At 45.6% G+C, this 19,307-nt stretch overlaps 1 protein-coding gene across 1 annotated transcript in view; it reads left to right on the top strand.

Annotated features, from left to right (window-relative positions):
• The window catches only part of CDH1 (cadherin 1), an 84,341-nt gene that overhangs the window by 54,528 nt on the left and 10,506 nt on the right, over positions 1-19,307 (top strand). Inside the window, exons 4-11 of the mRNA XM_080828221.1 lie at positions 2,507-2,650; positions 2,777-2,932; positions 3,690-3,834; positions 5,685-5,860; positions 6,118-6,246; positions 8,767-8,949; positions 10,407-10,651; positions 16,807-16,952. Of these exons, the coding sequence (XP_080684347.1) occupies positions 2,507-2,650; positions 2,777-2,932; positions 3,690-3,834; positions 5,685-5,860; positions 6,118-6,246; positions 8,767-8,949; positions 10,407-10,651; positions 16,807-16,952 (1,324 nt within the window). The remainder of the gene's footprint in view (positions 1-2,506; positions 2,651-2,776; positions 2,933-3,689; positions 3,835-5,684; positions 5,861-6,117; positions 6,247-8,766; positions 8,950-10,406; positions 10,652-16,806; positions 16,953-19,307) is intronic.

The raw sequence follows: 19,307 nt of genomic DNA, 5'->3' as shown, positions 1-19,307 counted from the left end.
AAACCACTGTACAAATTATTGCACATCTGAAACCATAGTGCATAACAGACTACATAAAAATACTTGTTTTGTTTTCTTTAAAGATTTTATTTATTTATTTGACCTGGGAGGAGACAAAGGGCACACAAGCAGGGGGAGTGGGAAAGGGAGAAGCAGGTTTCCCGCCAAGCAGGGAGCCTGATGTGGGGCTTGATCCCAGTCATGACCTGAGCAAAAGGCAGATGCTTAAGGACTAAGCCACCCAGGCGCCCCTCTGCATAAAACTGTTAAAGAAGTAAACCAGGTGTATTTACCTGACTTAGGTCATAAATGTAGGTTGAAAGACAAAACAAGATTTTGCTTGTCAAAGTATGCAGCAGTTTGAGAACTTGGGCTTCCTCATTTAATGCCTTTAGAACCAAGACTCACCAGGTACCATCATTTACGTTATTAAAAACCCATTTTCTGTGCATGAATTCCTTCCTCCTCTTCTAATATCATAATGGCTTTTAGAAGGCAAAGAGAGTACAAGGTGATCTTTGTACTTACATTGCATCGAAACACAATTCAAAGGAATTCTGGTCTTCCCTCCTCCCCCCAACTCATGGCTCTAATTTATACCCTGATATCCACACCTTCCAGTCACAACCTTGGTGTTTTATAAATCCAGGAATATTCAAGTTGGATTTAGCATTGGAATGATAGAAGACCCAGTCACAGACCTCATCGGTTCTTTGATTTGTCTTCTGGTGTCCTTGTGTCTCCTGATTATCTATTCACAAGTTGGCTTGTTGGGAACTTGTCCATGGTTATAGTGCTTTCCAGCTGGGTTCCTCCCTTCCCCTGGGGAGGAAGGGGGTATGGTTTGAAAGGTTAAAAAATACATATATATATATACTGAATTCTCTTCTGGTAGGGTGGGGCATATCCACCCTTCTGGGCTTTAAAAGTGCTTCTTCGTGTGTAAGGTAAGGTGGTCCCACTTGGAGAAGGTCCAGTTGCACTTCGGCCCTGGGAGGGTCGGTGCCCGATGTGTTTGCCATGGTGCCTGGTCAGTTTGTTCGAGTGGGAAACATTTCCACCCGCAGCCACCAGTCAGGTGGTTGGGCTTCTCAGCTGTGTGGGTTTGCAGGTGTGCCTTGAGGTGAGGACTCTAAATGTAGGTTTTGCCACAGCCTACATAATCACAACTGTGAGTGGCTGTCCTTTTCCGGGGCCACGACATTCTCCCCCTCTTTGGTATCGGCTCCTGCGGCTTGCAGGAACTGGGGGGCATGAGCGCTTGGTAATGGAGCCGTGGGACCTATGGCTGCATCTGCTCTGGCCAGAAGGGTGGATAGTTGGGCCCGGGATGGGGATGAAAGCCCAGGGGGAGCTGTAGGACAGTATGATAGTCCCTGCTGCTCGGCAGTTCTGGGCACCCAGGGTCGGGGTAGTCCAGCAGGGGAGTTGTACTCCAGGAAGAAGTCTTGCACTGGCAGCTGTATCTTGTACATTTTTTTTTTTTAAAGATTTATTTATTTATTTATTTATTTATTTGTCAGAGAGAGAGAGAGAGAGAGAGACAGAGGAGCGAGAGTGAGCACAAGCAGACAGAGTGGCAGGCAGAGGGAGAAGCAGGCTCCCTGCCGAGCAAGGAGCCCGATGTGGGACTCGATCCCAGGATGCTGGGATCATGATCTGAGCCGAAGGCAGCTGCTTAACCAACTGATGTAGGCGTCCCTACATTTTGAATCAGATGTGAAAAGCCAGGAAATAGCACTCTAATCACCTTTGGCAAACAGTGATCAGTGATTATGTGGGGAGTCGGGAACGGAATTGTACTCTAGAACCTTTATGTATTACCGCTAATCACTTTAAAGCACTTAAACAATTTGGAGGATATTTTTCTTCCATCTTCCACTATCTTATTTCCCTGTGTGTGCATAAAGTTCTCTTTATCACACATGAAAACTGTTCAATACAAGTCTCAAAGGGTGTTTTTGGTTCCCATCCCAACAGCTTCTATTAGAACGGATGGAAACCAAACAGATAAAATGATACAATGAGATTACAGAATTGGTATCGATCAGAAAGTAGTTCTTAGTACCAATTCCTAAACCTTAACTCATCCAGGCTGAGAACTCCACTTTGGGGACCAAAGCCCCTAGGAAAAACAGAAAAGAAAATTGAAACGTTTGCATATTCAGTTGTTGAATAAACTCTGACTTAAATCATCAGAGTGTATTGTTCTGTTAAAAACAACAGATATATTTAGGCTTGAAATAATTTGCAAAATAATAATAAACTCTCAAAAGTATAATTGTGTGTACATAATGATTACTTGAGCTCTGGACATTAGAAGGACCAAAAGGGAACACCGTTTTTATTATATGTCAGAGAAGTTCATTGTGTTGTGTTATTAAGTTAAAACCATTGCCTGCCCCCGAGAAGGCTGGAGGTGCTGGCTGGTTAGGTGGGACTGTTTTTGGCCTGTATTACCTCTCCTGAATTTTCTAATTTTGTTCTTCATCTCCTTTCTTTTTAGGACGCTGTCTCTGAAACCCAGACAGAAGTGCTTACATTTCCGAACTCCCAGCGTGGTCTCAGAAGACAGAAGAGAGACTGGGTTATCCCTCCTATCAGCTGCCCAGAAAATGAGAAAGGCCCATTTCCTAAAAATCTGGTTCAGGTAGAGAAGGAAGTTCTTTATTTCTCTGGGAGCAGTTTGGAAGAACAGGACCTAGAAGAAAACGGGGGAAAACCCCAATGTCACGATCCTTCCTTGATAATTCTGTTTGTTCTATTTGGTCTTCAGATCAAATCTAACAGGGACAAAGAAATCAAGGTTTTCTACAGCATCACTGGCCAAGGAGCTGACACACCTCCGGTTGGCGTATTTGTTATTGAAAGAGAAACGGGATGGCTGAAGGTGACAGAGCCTTTGGATAGAGAACAAATCGCCAAGTACATCGTGAGTACCTCTCAGAAGCATGCAAATAATGGGGCCGTATCCTTCCAAAATTTTTTGGTCGACCCATGTTGGATCCCTAGAACAGATGCTCTGGACATATGAGGCTTAATTGGATATCTCTCTGCCCATGGACAAGGGGAGATGACAAGAGAATCTGGAAAAAGGGAGGGAGGGGTGTTGATTTTTTCCCATTAGGAATAAAGAGAGAGGAGTCTAAGGATCATATATGAGTTTAGACAGAAGATATCAACTTACTCTTGGGGCTTAAAGTTCCTGACCCAAACGAAGAGGCCAGTTACAGTATTGGGGACCAAAAGCCATTCCTGGGCCTTGGTAGCTGTGTGAGCTTGGGTAGCTGGTGGGTAATACATGGGGCCAAATGCAGAAAAATCTGGGAGAGACACTAAACGGGAGAAGCCAGAACAGATTTTACCCTGCTGGGAATAAGAGTGTTTTAGGCCTCCAGTCTCGTCTTAGGTCTGGCTCCCCAACCTTCCTGTGGGAAAGGGGAGCTCTGACCTGGTGGTTGTGTTCTGCAGCCCATGAATCTTTACATAATATGACTTCAACCGGTGTCATGACATCACTGAAGCAGCAGCACATATATGAGAAAAGTTCTCTGCGGGGCCGGGGGGTGTCCATCCTTGGGTCTTGGAGAGTGGGAGGGGGTGGAGGCCAGCTGGAGTTCTCCTCTCACGACTTCTCCCATTTCTTCCTCCTTGTTGGGGTCCAAATAACCCTCACTTGGTTGTTACAGCTCTATTCTCATGCCGTGTCTTCTAATGGGAATGCAGTTGAAGACCCAATGGAGATCGTGATCACTGTGACAGATCAGAATGACAACAAGCCTGAGTTCACCCAGGAGGTCTTTGAAGGATCTGTCATGGAAGGTGCTCTGCCAGGTATGGCCAATGTCAAGATGCTGAATACCCAGAGAGACACTTAGATTCTTCAGACCTCAAAGTGTTGGGGCTTGTGTTTGGGGTCAGGTCCTTCATAGGAACAGAACTTTTTTGGAAGCGTGTGTGTGTGTGCGCGCGCGCGCGCACGCGCACGCGCAAAACATCATTCTGCAGAAATATGTATGACAAAATAGGAGTCCTGGGATCCAGCCCCACATCGGGCTTCCTGCTCAGCGGGGAGCCTGCTTCTCCTCCTCCCTCTGCTGCTGCTCCTGCTGTGCTCTCTTCTTGCTCTCTGTCAAATAAATACATAATAAAGTAAGTCAATAAATAATCTGTTAAAAAAAAATAGGAGCAGTTTAAGAGGGGTGCCTGGCTGGCTCACTTGGTAGCGCATGTGACTCTTGATCTTGGGGCTGTGGATTCTAGCCCCACATTGTGCATAGAGCTCTCCCCTCCCCTCCCCCCACTGCCCTGACTTTGGTGGTAGTCATTCCTTTGCTTTCCCTTATCTTGTGCATCATGTGTATATGTACCCCTCTATAATATCTGGGTTTTGGGCGTGTTTTCAGACTTGGTATACATGGAATCACACTCTACAAGTATTTCTGTGATGTGCTTTGCTCATTCAGCTTTACGGACATAAAGTTGTTCGTGTTGGTGCCCGTAGCAGTCCAAGGTCATCCATTCTCATTGCTGCATTATATTTATTATTTTTATATTTATAGAAAGCCCTTTATTCCCCTGTTGAGGGAACTTGAGCTTGTTTCAGTTTTTTGCTGTTTGAAATAGTGTTCTCAGAACATTCTTTAATATATGACTTGATGCGTACTCATGAGGCTTTGTCCAGGGTGTATGTCCATAATGGCGGATTGCTTGGTTATATGGGGTATGTGCCTGTTCAGTGTGACTAGTGGTTGAATCTCTTGACATTCCCGCCAGCAATTGATATCCTAAAATTGTTAGACTTTTTAGCTTTGTTGAGTGTGCACTTGTTATCTCTGTACAATTTTATTTTATTTTTTAAATTTATTTGTTTGACAGAGATCACAAGTAGGCAGAGAGGCAGGCAGAGAGAGAGGAAGGGAAGCAGGCTCCTGCCAAGCAAGGAGCCCTATGCGGGGCTCGATCCCAGGACCCTGGGATCATGACCCGAGCCGAAAGCAGAGGCTTCAACCCACTGAGCCACCCAGGCGCCCTCTGTACAATTTTAAATGGCATGTCTCTGATTTATTAATGGGCTCTTAGCATTTTCTGTGTTTGCTGGCCATTTGGGTTTCTTCTTCATGACTTGTCTCTTCAAGTCGTTTGCTCCATTTTTCCCTTGGACTATTTGTCCTTTTCCTGTGGAGCCCTAAGGAATTTTGTTGATGTCACAGGCACTAGTCCTTTGGCCGTCACATGTGCTGTAAGTATTCTCTGCCACGTTGAAGGCTGTGATCTCTAGTGACCATTCTCTCGTGACCATTCTCTCTGGTGAAGCTGTGCCTCAGATATCACGTGGGGATATTGGTGGGATTTTTTTCCTGTTTGAGGCGAAAAAGAGACAGGAATGAGAGACAGGGAACAGCGTTTAGTTGAAGGTTCTTTATTCTCCATCGTCCTCTCCTCCAGCCCACATCCAAAATTGTTGGAAAAGCAGAGTCATTGGAACACTGCTCACTGGATGGAATGCTTTTTTCCTCCCCTACCACTTTGGTAAAAATTTTTGGAAGTCAGAGAATGGAGCCATAACATGGTACCATCCCCAGGGCTCCTCTTTTAACACTCTGGACAGGATCGAGCTGAGCTGTGTTGACCAGAATCAAAGTGCAGCTGAACCGACTCTTTCTCTCCCTCGGCACTTCCAGGCACCTCCGTGATGCAGGTCACGGCCACGGATGCGGATGACGACGTGAATACCTACAACGCCGCCATCGCTTACCGCATCGTCACCCAAGACCCCCTCCTGCCCAGCAGCATGATGTTCACTATCAACAAGGACACAGGAGTCATCAGCGTGCTCACCACCGGGCTGGACCGGGAGGTCAGGGGTCAAGAGGTTCTGGAGGGGGTTGAGGGCAAACACATCAGCTTAAGTCACATGGGCAGTACAATGCTCTGCTGAGGCCATTTGCCGCTTTATGTTTACGGTCTGAGCTTTGCATCTAAACAGCTCTCTAGAGGTTTTATACCTAGAAGGCAGGCTGGCATTGAAGCAAATGATCAAATAAACGGTTTCCATGTCCTGGGCCGGGCTTGATGTGGCTGTTGGTCCTGACTCACAGATTTTGATCTCTGCAGAAAATTCCCATGTACACCCTGGTGGTCGAGGCTGCCGACCTGCAAGGTGAAGGGTTAAGTACAACCGCAACGGCTCTGATCACGGTCACCGACATCAATGATAACGCCCCCGTCTTCCAGCCCACCACGGTAATTCTGCAGCCCCCTGGGCGGCTTCCAGAGAAAGGTCCTCCCTGGCTTTGTAACTGCTCATGGGTGAACCCTTTGAAGACTTTCCCCAGACTAGTGAGCTTTCAGACGCAAGCAGATCGGGATGGGAGTCGTCTCTGTCCTCCTCAGCTTGGACCCTGTTGACCCCAGGTTTGCAGAGTTGCAGATAGCACCTGGGGGCACCTGCCTGGCTCAGTCCATGGAGCACGCAACTCTTGATCTTGGGCTTGTGAGTTCAAGAGAGCAATTTAAAAAGGAAAAAAAAAGGCACCTGTTGAGCTCTACCCCTCATGTTGTGCATCCTGCTGGCAAATCTCAGCAGGCTTTTGTTATTCACTGAACGAGTATTTTCTAAGTTTATAATAGGAATTGTGTTATATACTGGAGATACTATCACAATAAGACGAAACTTCTGTTCTCATTGGAGTTGATAGTCTAGTTAGGGAGATGTTGGACAACCTGTACAAACTGTAGTGTGCAATTAAATGGAGATGGATAGAAGGTACTAAAAGCCACATGAAAGAATGCTAAATCTTTTTTTTTTTTTTTTTTAAGATTTTATTTATTTATTTATTTATTTATTTATTTGACAGACAGAGACCACAAGTAGGCAGAGAGGCAGGCAGAGAGAGGAAGGGAAGCAAGCTCCCTGCTGAACAGAGAGCCCGATGCGGGGCTCGATCCCAGGACCCTGGGATCATGACCTGAGCTGAAGGCAGAGGCTTTAACCCACTGAGCCACCCAGGCGCCCCCCCCCCTTTTTTTAAAAAGATTTTATTTACTTATTTATTAAGAATGCTAAATCTTAATATGTTAGTTAGAAATAATCTCAGTGGTTAGTAACAGAGACTTGACTCTTGTGCCTTAAACAAATAAGGTAAACTTTCTCTTGTGTCACAAAGAGCCCAGAGCTCGAGTGTCTACACTCAGTGGAAACTCCTTCATCTTGTTGTCCCACCATCGTTGGGGCCTGGCTTCCATCCGCAGTGGCCCCAGATGGCTGCTGCAGCTCTTGCTGTCCCCGTGCTTCATTCAGGGAGGAGGCAAGGCATGGGGAGCAAAAGGCATTGCTGCTAAGTCAAGGCTTCTTAGTTCCATCCTATAAGTTTCCTTTACCTCTTATTAGCAGTTGCTGTCTTTGAGGAGGATGGGAAATAAATAAAATAAAATTTTGTCTGGGCACATTGCTGCCCCCAACAATATATATATTTCGTGAAGAAGGGGTGAGTGGATATTTACTAGGCAATTAGCAGTGTCTTTCACCCTAATCTAGGCATTGTGTGTACAAAAAGGCTTCACAAAGCCCATGATGTTTACAGTAAGACTTGAAAGGTCTGGTCTGAGGAAAGCATCAGCATCGTAGAGACTGACTGGAAAGCCAGGGCTTGGGGTGAACGCACTACCAACCTCTGCTCTAGGTTTCTTGCAGCCTGGTCCCACCTGCAGGGCCTGGGCCTGAGCTGCGCCTGCTAGGCCAACCATGTCTGCTACAGACCGGCCACCCCCACAGCTCCTGGCCTGCCTTCCTGCCCATTTCTCCTGCCCATTTCTCCTGCCTTCCTGCCCATTTCTTCCTGCCCATTTCTCCTGCCTGCCTTCCTGCCCATTTCTCCTGCCTTTTTGTGCAGTTCTAGTTTTTCTAGAAACTGACCTTCGTATTAGTGGAGTCTTCAGGAGATTTTTGTTAGAAACCAAGGACTCTCTTCAGCTGTGAACGGGTTTTTCCCTTGATTCCAACCCAAAGTTTTACGTACTTTTCTGATTTACTCAGTAAATTTGTGGTTGGCTTTACCCCACTTAGTATCCTACGTTCTTAGTCCTATGTTAGATTTACATCTCAAGAAGTGGTGAAATGTACATCAGTCTCATTAAATATGAAATAGCCATGATAATAGGAAGGTAGGACTTGAAAGGAGGTTGTCTGGTGTGGGATAGGGGGCAGTGGAAGAGTGTTCTAGGCAGAGGGATAACCATATGCAAAATGCCCTGAATCAATAAAAAATTGTCAAGAACTGAAAAACAGGCTGGGTAGTGAACCAAATGAGGTTGGGTCCTATAGGCCTTGTAGATGGAAGTAAGAATTTTAGAATTTATCCTGGTGCAAGGGGATGTCATCAAGAGTTTTAAGCAGAGGACAATACTGACCAGACTTCCGTTTTATGAAAATCATTGGTTCCACTAGGAATGGTGGGAGAGGAGAGGAGTAGTGGATAAGTCACAATGTCTTGAGTTTGGTTACGATCACAGTCAGCAGCTGGGCTGGAGTGTGCTGAGGGGCTCAGGTAGTCAGGTCCTTGGAAAGTGGACGCAGGGAGTCTTGAAGGATGAGGCACCTTGAGCATATTGGCTGCTCCCCCAACAGGAAGTAGGGGCTCTGCTGGTGAAGTGGGCTCTTCTCCAAGACTCTGCTTGAAAGGATTCCTTTAGCTCTCATGGACCTGGCCCATCTATTAGGTGTCGGGATGTCATAAGTGACTCATCTTCTCCTTTGCTCTGTAGTACCAGGGGCAAGTGCCTGAGAACAAGGCCAACGCTGAAATCGCCGTGCTCAAAGTGACTGATGACGATGTCCCCAATACCCCAGCATGGCAGGCCGTGTACACCATTTTGAACAATAACGACGAGCAGTTTGTTGTCACCACAGACCCAGTAACCAACGACGGCATTTTGAAAACAGCTAAGGTTTGTATGGTGCCTGGCAAGATGCAGAAACTGACATCTCAGCCAGCTGCATGCTTCCTTGTCCCTCGGTGTCCTTTCAGAAGTAGAGTAGCATGGCGTTGGTGGGTTGGGAGTGGGCAGCTGTCCCAGGTTCTGGTAAGCCATTTGGGGTTTGCAGCAACTCTGCAGGCACATGTGAGAAGCTCCTACGCAGCCCCTTGAAATCGAGGAGAAAGAAAGTACCATCTGTTTTAAAATGCTTTCTCCCTGAAACATTTGCCTACCCCCATATCCATTTTGCAAATGAGAAGAAAGAAGGGTTTACTGGTCTCTGCTATTTTGCTGGATTATTTTAGAAGTGGGACACATGACTTCTTGAAAGATGTCTTGGAAACCTGAAAACTAAGAAGTTGGGTGATTCTCTTGTCAAAGTTATTCAAAGTTAGCTGATCTCTGGTTCAGTCCCCAAACGTAGACTTCCTGTTGAATAGGCGAGATCTCTGCCACACCTTTTCTACATAACCTTATCTCCCACCGAACACTGATGTCAACATATTCTATGCTACCAACAAAAGAAACCACTAAAATGAATCCCTACCATACACGAAGTCCCTCACAAAAGTTTCCAGTTTCTTCTTTAAAGCAGCTCTACGTACTAGTTCCTTTCGTATGTATCTGGGTGTGGAAACAGACCCAGAGATGTAGTTGCCTGGACCACACAGCTGGGAAATGGCCCACCTGGACTTTGACCTTGTTGCTGGCTGATATCTGAACTGCCTGTTGTCACTAAACTTAATTGAGGTCAGCGAAGTCAGGAGCAGGGTCTTCTGTCCATCTGTTCTTGCATGGACCACATGTCACATAGGATACCAACATTCTTACTAGTCTTGGATAGTAGATGACTTAAGGTGCTAGTGTTTGCTCACTGGGTTGTGCTGTTCAAGGCTTCACATAGTTTGTTACTCTCTGCTAGGGTTCTTACCTCTTTTTATTTATTTTAAAGATTTTATTTATTTATTAGAGAGAGAGGCAGTGAGAGCAGGAACACAAGCAGGGGGAGTGGGAGAGGGAAAACAGGCTTCCCACTGAGCAGGGAGCCTGATGTGGGGCTCGATCCCAGGACTCTGGGATCGTGACTTGAGTCGAAGGCAGACACTTAACGACTAAGCCACCCAGGTTCCTCTAGGGTTCTTATCTTTAATATGGTTGCATGTTAGCTTTTGAAAAACATCCACATCCTGTCCTCCCCCCCCCCCCCCCCGGACCCTGGGGAGATTATTGTTTACTGGGTCAGGGTGTAGGCCTTTATTTTCTTCAGAGTTCTCAAGTTAACTTCTTCCTAACACAGCCAGATCAGAGAACCATGACATAGTGCCAGCCACAGCAGTAGTTAAGCATGTCATCTTTCTTTTTTTTTTTTTTTTTTTTAACACTAACAAAGAATGTATTTGTTAACCCCTTTTGTTTCTGCTCCTTAGGGCTTGGATTTCGAGGCCAAGCGGCAGTATATTCTGTATGTGACCGTCGTGAATGTAGCCCCGTTTGAGGTCATTCTCTCCACCTCCACGGCTACTGTCACTGTGGACGTGGAGGACGTGAATGAAGCCCCCGTCTTTGTGCCTTGCCCAAAGGAAGTGCTCATACCTGAAGACTTTGGCGTGGGCCTGGAAATCACGTCTTACACTGCCAAGGACCCGGACCAGTTCATGGAACAGAGCATAACGTAAGTTTGAGAATTTTTCAACAGACTGGCAGCAACTCTGTGTGTGTGTGTTTGTGCGTGCTTGTGTGCACGTGTATAAAATACTTAGTTCATAGCACTTTATCATCGTTGTCTGTGCAAGACCCTTCTCTTTTGGCCTTTTTTTTTTTTAAATTCCTATTCCTCACATCTTTTCCATTCCCTCCACAGATAGCCATTCTAGATTTACTGTGCTTCCTCTCTTCAAGGTCATGCAGTGAGGCAGGAATGTGCTTTTAATTGAAATGAATGGTGTTGTGTTATAAGTAGCTCACTATTTCCTCTCCTTTTAAACTGGAAGGCGCCTCTGTAATCTAGATCACACCCACCCATGTTGAAAACACATGTGGAAACCGACAGCAGCACACACGACCATGTATGACAAAGAATGTTTTCATCTTTTGAGGGCTCTATTTGGCTAGGAAAAAGCTATTAGAGCCCAAATCCCAACATGACACGTGTGTCTTTGTTAGTAATAGTGTGATTTCCAGGCGTATCAGGGCTTGGCCAATGAGCCCACTTCCTCTTTACAGAGAGGTTCCTACCTGTTAATATTTGCTTTAGAGGAAACTGTAACAATGAACTATTTAGAAAAAACGTTCTACAAATCTGGAGTAGCGTCTTGCTTACTAATTGAGTATGTTCTTATTTTGAGGGGTGTTTTTTTAAATTTTTAAAAAAGATTTTATCCATTTATGTGAGAGAGCAAGAGGGAGCAGGGAGAGGCAGAGGGAGAGGGGAAAGCAGACTCCCTGCTGAGCAGGGAGCCTGATGTGGGGCTTGATCCTAGCACCCTGGGATTGTGACCTGAGCCAAAGGCAGATGCTGAACTGACTAAGCCACCCAGGTGCTTCTATTCTGGAGACTTTTTATGCTGATTCTGTACTGAGGGAAAGAGCTCCTGAATACCTCTAGACGGTGCATGTGCCCTCTACAGAATGAACTAAACAAAGGGGGCAGGTAGTGATCTTAAAGGCTGCTAGAACTGAGTCCTTAGATCACGGATGATGGGGAAATTTTCAATGGAGACTAATAACACCAAAACCTTCTGATCGATTTTAACATTTACTATTACAAGAAAAAAAAAAAAAAAAGGCAAGGACAGCACAAAATAACCTGCCAGCCACCTCATGTGATCAGCAGCATGCACACAGTGCCACTGAGGAAATGGTTTTGGAGAAAACAAACGTTGGGACAGGATGTAGTCAAACATGAGGATCTGATTTTGAAGAAATGCAGAGAATGGGATGCCTGGATGGCTCAGTGGGTTAAAGCCCCTGCCTTCTGCTCAGGTCATGATCCCTGGGTCCTGGGATCGAGCCCTGCAGTGGGCTCTCTGCTCAGCGGGGAGCCTGCTTCCCCCTCTCTCTCTGCCTGCCTCTCTGCCTACTTGTGATCTCTCTCTCTCTCTGTCAGATAAATAAATAAATAAAATCTTTAAAAAAAAAATGCAGAGAATGAAGAAACGACTTAAATGCCACAAGGAGACAGTCAGCCAAACACAGAATGTAGGAACTCTGACAAATGACACTGTTTTCCATGAAATGAATGAATGGCAAAAGGGTAGGGGGACCTCTGTGCTTGAAGAGAGTACTAACAGGCAGGTGATCCAAGGGTAATGTGTAGACTACACTTCAGCAGTCCAACTATAAAGACACCCTTGAGTCAGTTTGAGATATTTGAACATGGAGTTGGCATTAAATGATGTTAAGTAATTGTTTTTGTAAGATGTGTTAGTGGCATTCTGATTGTTGGTTTGGTTTTGTGTTTTTTTTTTTTTTAACTTTCCCTATATAAAATATGTGCTAAGGTATTTAGAGGAGAAATCTTTTTAAAGATTGTATTTATTTATGACAGAGAGAGATAGCAAGAGGGGGAACAAAAGCAGGGGGGAGCTAGAGTGGGAGAAGCAGGCTTCCCGCTGAGCAGAGAGCCTGATGAGGGGCTCGATCCCAAGACGCTGGGACCGTGACCCCAGCCAAAGGCAGATGCCTAACAACTGAGCCACCCAGGCGTCTCCAGAGGAGAAATCTTTTGGCATCTGGGATTTTGCTTTAAAATAGACTGTAATTTCAGGGTTGCCTGACTGGCTCAGTCAGTGGAATGTGTCACTCTTGATCTTGGGCTTTTGAGTTTGAGCCCCACATTGGGTGTGGAGATTACTTAAAAATAAAATCTTAAAATACATAAAATACTTTCGTTTCATCCATATATTCAAGATACTGGTCATAATCTGAAGATTTCTTCTAAGTGGTCAAAAATAAAAGGGCCAATAATGTGTGTGTGTCTGTGTGTGTGTGTGTGTGTGTGCATTCCAAATTCCAAAAAGGCTTTATTATATACAGAGGAGAAGGGTTCAGTCCTCCTTGGCTGCCACTTTCCTTGTGGCCACCAGGACGTGGTTGAGCTCCTCTGTCTTCCTCTTGGCGTGGATGTGTTTCCTCACCCTTTATCTGATGAACTGAGGGTACACTTGTTCTTAGAGACCTTGAGCCACTCACGTGGCACGCCGTTCATGTAGGGAGGCACGTGGCACGCCGTTCATGTAGGCCAGAGGCACAACCTTCTCGGGTCCTGCCCTGCACGAACTTGGTGTCCCTCCTGGGGCGCCTGCTGCAGCGGCTATACCTTGGCCTCCACACATTCTTAGTCACCCCATGGTCTTTTTTGAGTCCCATGGAGATAGTGTGGTGCAGAGCCATGGGTGGACGCCCCAAGCCGCACCCCACAGTCCGGATAACAACAGGCCCTACAACACATGGTGCCCCACTAATGTAGTGTGTGCTTTTATTTATGTTTCTAAAGATTTTATTTAGTTACTTCAGAGAGAAAGGGGCTGGAGAAGTGGGGGAGAGAGAATTTCAAGCAGACTCCACACTGAGTGGGGAGCCTGAGGTGGGATTTGAACCCATGGCCCTGAGGTGAAGACCTGTGTTAAGATCAAAAGTCGGATGCTTAACCAACTAAGCCATCCAGGCGCCCTTTGTAAGATGTGTTTATAATCAAACTTGAAAAGTAGAGTGGAAAACCAGGGACAACTTTGTTGGGCTTTTGTTCAATGATGAAGCCTTGGAGTGCGTGGTTTCAAGGCTGGGTTGACATCTTCGCTTGCAGTAGTGAGATGGGTAATTCTAAATTTCTGTTTGAGGGGCAACTGGGTAGCTTAGTTGGTAAAGTACCTGCCTTCGGCTCAGGTCGTGATCTCAGGGTCCTGGGATCGAGTCCTTCATCAGGCTCCTTGCTCAGTGGGGAGTCTGCTTCTCCCTCAGTGAGCGTGTGTGCATTCTGTCTCTGTCAAATAAATAAATAAAAATCTTTAAAAAACAACAACAACCTTCTCTTGGACCAATTGCAGGGACCAAGTATTACTACTGTGTGTAGAGGCCCTTACCCCTGGAGTAAAGACCACTCTGTGGTTCATGGCTTTACACTTGTAAAGAGGTGAGGATGTACATACGGGTATCCAAGGCCCTTGTGTCCTTAAGTTATTTGTTTCCTTTTCTGAGTCTTTCCATGACTCTGGCAGATAACTGAGCAGTGTATCTATTTTTCTTCTTTTTAAAGATTTTATTTATATAGAGCACATGGTGGGGGGAAGGCAGAGGGAGAGGGAGAAGCAGGCTCCCACTGAGCAGGGAGCCCACCTGCAGGCTTGATCCCAGGACCCCGAGATCGTGACCTGAGCTGAAGGCAGATGCTTAACCAACTGAGCCACCCAGGCACCCCATCTCTGTCTTTCATGCCTTTGTTTTCTCTGACTGAATGTTTCTGGTACACCTGATAAGGTGTAGCTTAACAGGATTTTTTGAGTAAAAGTTTTTTTTCCCGCTATGTAAGACCAGAAGGAACTTGAGCCTCTCTGGCACCTACCGATATAGGCCAGTATTGCATCCCACCCTCGGGCCACTGTGTCAACCCAGACCTCCTCATGCTCATGGTAGGGGTGCTGGGGGGCATGTCGCCACTGTTGTGAGCTACCGTACCCCTTGGGTAACTGGTCTGAAAGAGTCTGCTTTTAAAAAACACATAGGAGGGGCACCTGGGTGGCTCAGTGGGTTAAAGCCTCTGCTTTTGGCTCAGGTCGTGATCCCGGGGTCCTGGGATTGAGCCCGGTGTCGGGCTCTCTGCTCTGCAGAGAGTCTGCTTCCTCCTCTCTCTCCCTGCCTGCCTCTCTTGCCTACTTGTAACCTCTGTCTGTCAAATAAATAAATAAAATCTTTAAAAAAAAAAAAAAACACATAGGATCAGGGGGTGCCTGGGTGGCTCAGTTGGTTGTGTCTGTCTTCGGCTTAGGTCCGGATCCCAGGGGTCCTGGGATCGAGCCCTGGGTCGGGCTCCCTGCTCAGCAGGAAGCCTGTTTCTCCCTCTCCCACTCCCCTGGCTTGTGTTCCCTCTCTCGCTGTTTCTTTCTCTCTCTCTGTCAAATAAATAAATAAAATAGTAAACAAACAAAACAAAAAAAAGTCTCAGGACATCAGGGTGGCTCAGTTGGGTAAGTGTCTGCCTCCCGCTCAGGTCATAATCCCAGGATCCTGGGATTGGGTCCTACATCAGGCTCCTTGCTCAGCAGGAAGCCTGCTTCTCCCTCTGTCTGCTGCTTCCTCTGCTTGTGCTTTCTCTCTCTCTCTCTCTGACAAATAAATCTTAAAACACACATACACACACGTAGGATAGTATTCATTGCTTCAGGCAAGAATTATCCGTAGATGTTAAATCTCTTGGATGAAACTTCGGTGAACAGGCTATTGTGACATTTTCTCCTCCCAGGTCATAGATTAATTACCGTGAGAAGAAAGGTACCTTTGCTGTAAAGAGTTCTGATTGCCTGTTGCTTCCCCAAGTGATGGAAGGGAACATTACCAAGAAAAGAATAGCTGTCACGTGCCTCCTAATCTGATTGATACAACGAGGACACATATTATCTCCACACTGTTCTTCCTTCCCCTTCCCGCATACAATGTGAAATTGCTTAGGAGGGAGGGGTGCCGGGGTGGCTCAGTCGTTAAGCATCTGCCTTCAGCTCAGGTTGGGATCCTGGGATCCTGGGATCGAGCCCTGCATGGGGCTCCCTGCTCAGCGGGGAACCTGCTTCTCCCTCTCACTCTGCTCCCCTGCTCCTGCTCTCTCTCTCTGTCTCAAAATAAATAAATAATTAAATAAAATCTTAAAAAAATTTTTTTTTTTTTAAATAAAAATAAGAAGAAGAAACTACTTAGGGGGTAATGATCAGACCAACCCAAACTGAAGGGCTTTCTACAAAACAGGTGGCCTATACTTTACTTTTTTGTTGTTGATGCTGTAAGATTTTTTTACTTACTTCAGAAAAAGACAGAGAACTGGGGGGGAGGAGCAGAGGGAGAGGAAGAAAGACGCTCAAGCAGACTCCATGCTGAGTGTAGAGCTGGGTATGGGGCTTGATCTCATGAACAGTCATGACCTGAGCAGAAACCAAGAGTCAAGTGCTTAACTGACTGCCCTACTCAGGCACCCCTGGCCTACACTTTCCAAAAAGTGTTGAGAGGGGCGCCCGGGTGGCTCAGTCGTTGAGCGTCTGCCTTCAGCTCGGGTCATGATCCCAGGGTCCTGGGATTGAGCCCTGCATCAGGCTCCTTGCTCTATGGGAAGCCTGCTTCTCCCTCTCCCACTCCACCTGCTTGTGTTCCCTCTCTCACTGTCTCTGTGTCAAATAAATAAATAAATAAATAAATAAAATCTTAAAAAAAAAAAAAAAAAGGTGTTGAGAAAGAAAAGAAAGGCTAAGGACTAGCTCCAAATTAGGGAAACATGACGTCTAAATGTCAGGCATGGATGGATCCAGAATCTGGGCAGGGATGTTCTGGAGGACAGTTTTGGGGAAATGGACAATTTAAATATGTGCCATATATTAAATAAGAGTATGATATCAAAAGTTTTATTTCCTGAAATTAAATCATCATCATGTAAGAAAATGCCCCTGTTCTTAGGGGCTAACACGCTGAAGCATTTCTGAGTGAAAGAACGTGAGGTCTGTGACATGAAGGGGACGTGGATGGTCATACTTTGCTGTAGATGGGAGCGATGAGCGATGAGGACCCTTAGCCTTCTTCACCTAGGTGCTGGTCAGTGTACTGTTCTAAGGCAGAGTTGTGCCTTCTCAGGTACCGGATTTGGAGGGATGCTGCCGGTTGGCTGGAGATTAATCCAGAATCTGGTGCCATTTTCACTCGGGCTGAGCTGGACAGAGAGGACACGGAGCATGTGAAGAACAACACGTACGAGGCCATCATTATAGCCGTTGACAACGGTAAGGCTGCCCTTAGTGCGTGACCTTTGCCATCTCACCCTCCTGGCTAGTGTGCTCCATTACCCCATACCCTGCTTTTGGAGGCCAGAGTTCATTCTTTTCCTTGTATTTTTAAACAAAGGCATATGATTTTCAAAGTGCAAATAATTATACCTGAACCCACTCCTTCCCCACGGGAGCCAGACTACCTCGGTCTAGATCCTAAGACAAAAGCTTATGTCCCTCTGTTCCTCTCTCTGGTAAAATAATAATATCCCATCTGGATTTTTAATGAGTTCATTTATGTAAAAGTGCCCTAGAAGAGTGTATGCTCTATAAGGACTATCATAATTTTTATCTTCATCATTAGTAGTGAAATGTGGCTCCTTCCAGACTGTGTATTTGAATACATTTACATGCATATAGAAATAGAATTTATTATAAAGCCACTATCTAGTTTACAGCCTGGTTTTGTTTTTATTACAAAAACCATTATTTTGGGGTGCCTGGGTGGCTCAGTTGTTAAGCGTCTGGCTTTGGCTTAGGTCATGATCCTGGCCAGGGTCCTGGGATTGAGCCCTGCATCAGGCTCACTGCTCAGCAGGAAGCCTGCTTCTCTCTCTTCCACTCCCCCGCTTGTGTTCCCTTTCTCGCTCTCTTTCTATCAAATAAGTAAATAAAAATCTTTTTAAAAACCTTAAAAACCATTATTTTGTATATGTTGACTTAAATGAAAGTTAATTTATTTGCTGTTTAGTTTATTATTATGAATAATATATCTTAAAGACCCAGATATATTTTGACACCTTGTAAATCTAACTCTTTGTATTAATGTTATCTGGATATAGCATACTTTAATCATTCACACATTAAAGAACACTTGGGGTGGTTTCCACTTACTCGATACTCCCATGAGTTTCGTAAGGAAACATCCTTGTCCATGGCCTCTGTGTACAAGTGTTTCCCTTGGCTGGATATTTAGAAACAGAATTACTGTTAGAAACTGCTCGCTCTCTGGGACTGTGATGGATTCTCTTTCCCTCGCTAACTCCCCAGCTTCCTGAGGTAGTATTCAGTCTTGAAAACACCGCAAGGCAGGTAAGGCCATGATGGGGCTGGACAGGTGGCTGGTAGATGATGCAGGCTCTGTAGCATTGTGACCATGCTGAGGGCAGACGAGCCTGGCCTCCTCACTTAGAATCGAAAGACTGTTCCTGGAGCTGTATTTGGGAGTTAGCGGGCGAAAAGCAGAGAGCAGGACAAGTAAGGCCCATGATGGGGTCCCATTCACAGAATGCTTTTGCCTGAAGGGAAAGCTAGCCCATGGCCTCAGCCGCACTGGCCGGCTGTCACTGGCTGCGTAGAAACTCTCCAGCTTGGCCTGGAAGTAGGTGGAGGAAATGGCTTCTGAACATGGGTTGGCAGACTTTCTGTAAAGGAAGGGCCAGGGAATAAGTAATTTAGTGTCCACGGGCCATGTGATATTGATTGCCTTTGCAGCCTAGAAACATCCATAGATAATCTGTAAAGGGAGAATGAGCACAGCTATGTTTCTTAATTTGCCTAGAAGACCTTAGTTTGCTGATCCCTGACCTCATAATCATGGCTCAGGTATGATGGTGGCGAATGATTCCTTTAAGTGTCACTTTGTGCGTGACTCAGTACTTTTTAATGTAAGGTCTATGAGGAAGAAGAATGAGGCGTCTTAGAAAATCTGTTAGCTTCTTTTTTAATTAGAAAAAATTTTAGGAGCGCCTGGGTGGCTCAGTCATTAAGCGTCTGCCTTCAGCTCATGTTATGATCCCAGGGTCCTGGGATGCAGCCCTGCATCAGGCTCCCTGCTTGGCAGGAAGCCTGGTTCTCCCTCTCCCACTTTGCCTCGTGTTCCCTCTCCCTGTATCTCTCTCTGTCAAATAAATAAATAAGATCTTAAAAAAAAAAAAAGAAAAAGAGGGGCGCCTGGGTGGCTCAGTGGGTTAAAGTCTCTGCCTTCTGCTCAGGTCATGATCTCAGGGTCCTGGGATCGAGCTCCGCATCGGGCTCTCTGCTCAGCAGGGAGCCTGCTTCCTCCCCTCTCTGCCTGCCTCTCTGCCTACTTGTGATCTCTCTGTCAAATAAATAAATAAAAATCTTTAAAAAAGAAAAAAATTGTAAATGACACTACCTATTTTTTAAATACATATGATAAGATAAAAAAAGATTTGATTGATGTATAAACAAAATATGTTATATGCATACAATGGAATATTGTTAAGCCTTTAAAAAGGAAGGGCATCCTGTCACATGTTAAAACCTGAATGAATCTTGGGGGCATTATGCTAAGTAAAAGCCATGTCACAAAAAGGCAAATACTTTATGGTTCCACTTACTTAAGGT

Source organism: Martes martes (assembly GCF_963455335.1).
Source record: "Martes martes genome assembly, chromosome: 17".
Classification (NCBI taxonomy): domain Eukaryota; kingdom Metazoa; phylum Chordata; class Mammalia; order Carnivora; family Mustelidae; genus Martes; species Martes martes.
The sequence above is the reverse complement of the archived record's forward strand: the minus strand, read 5'-3'. Positions and strand labels throughout refer to the sequence as shown.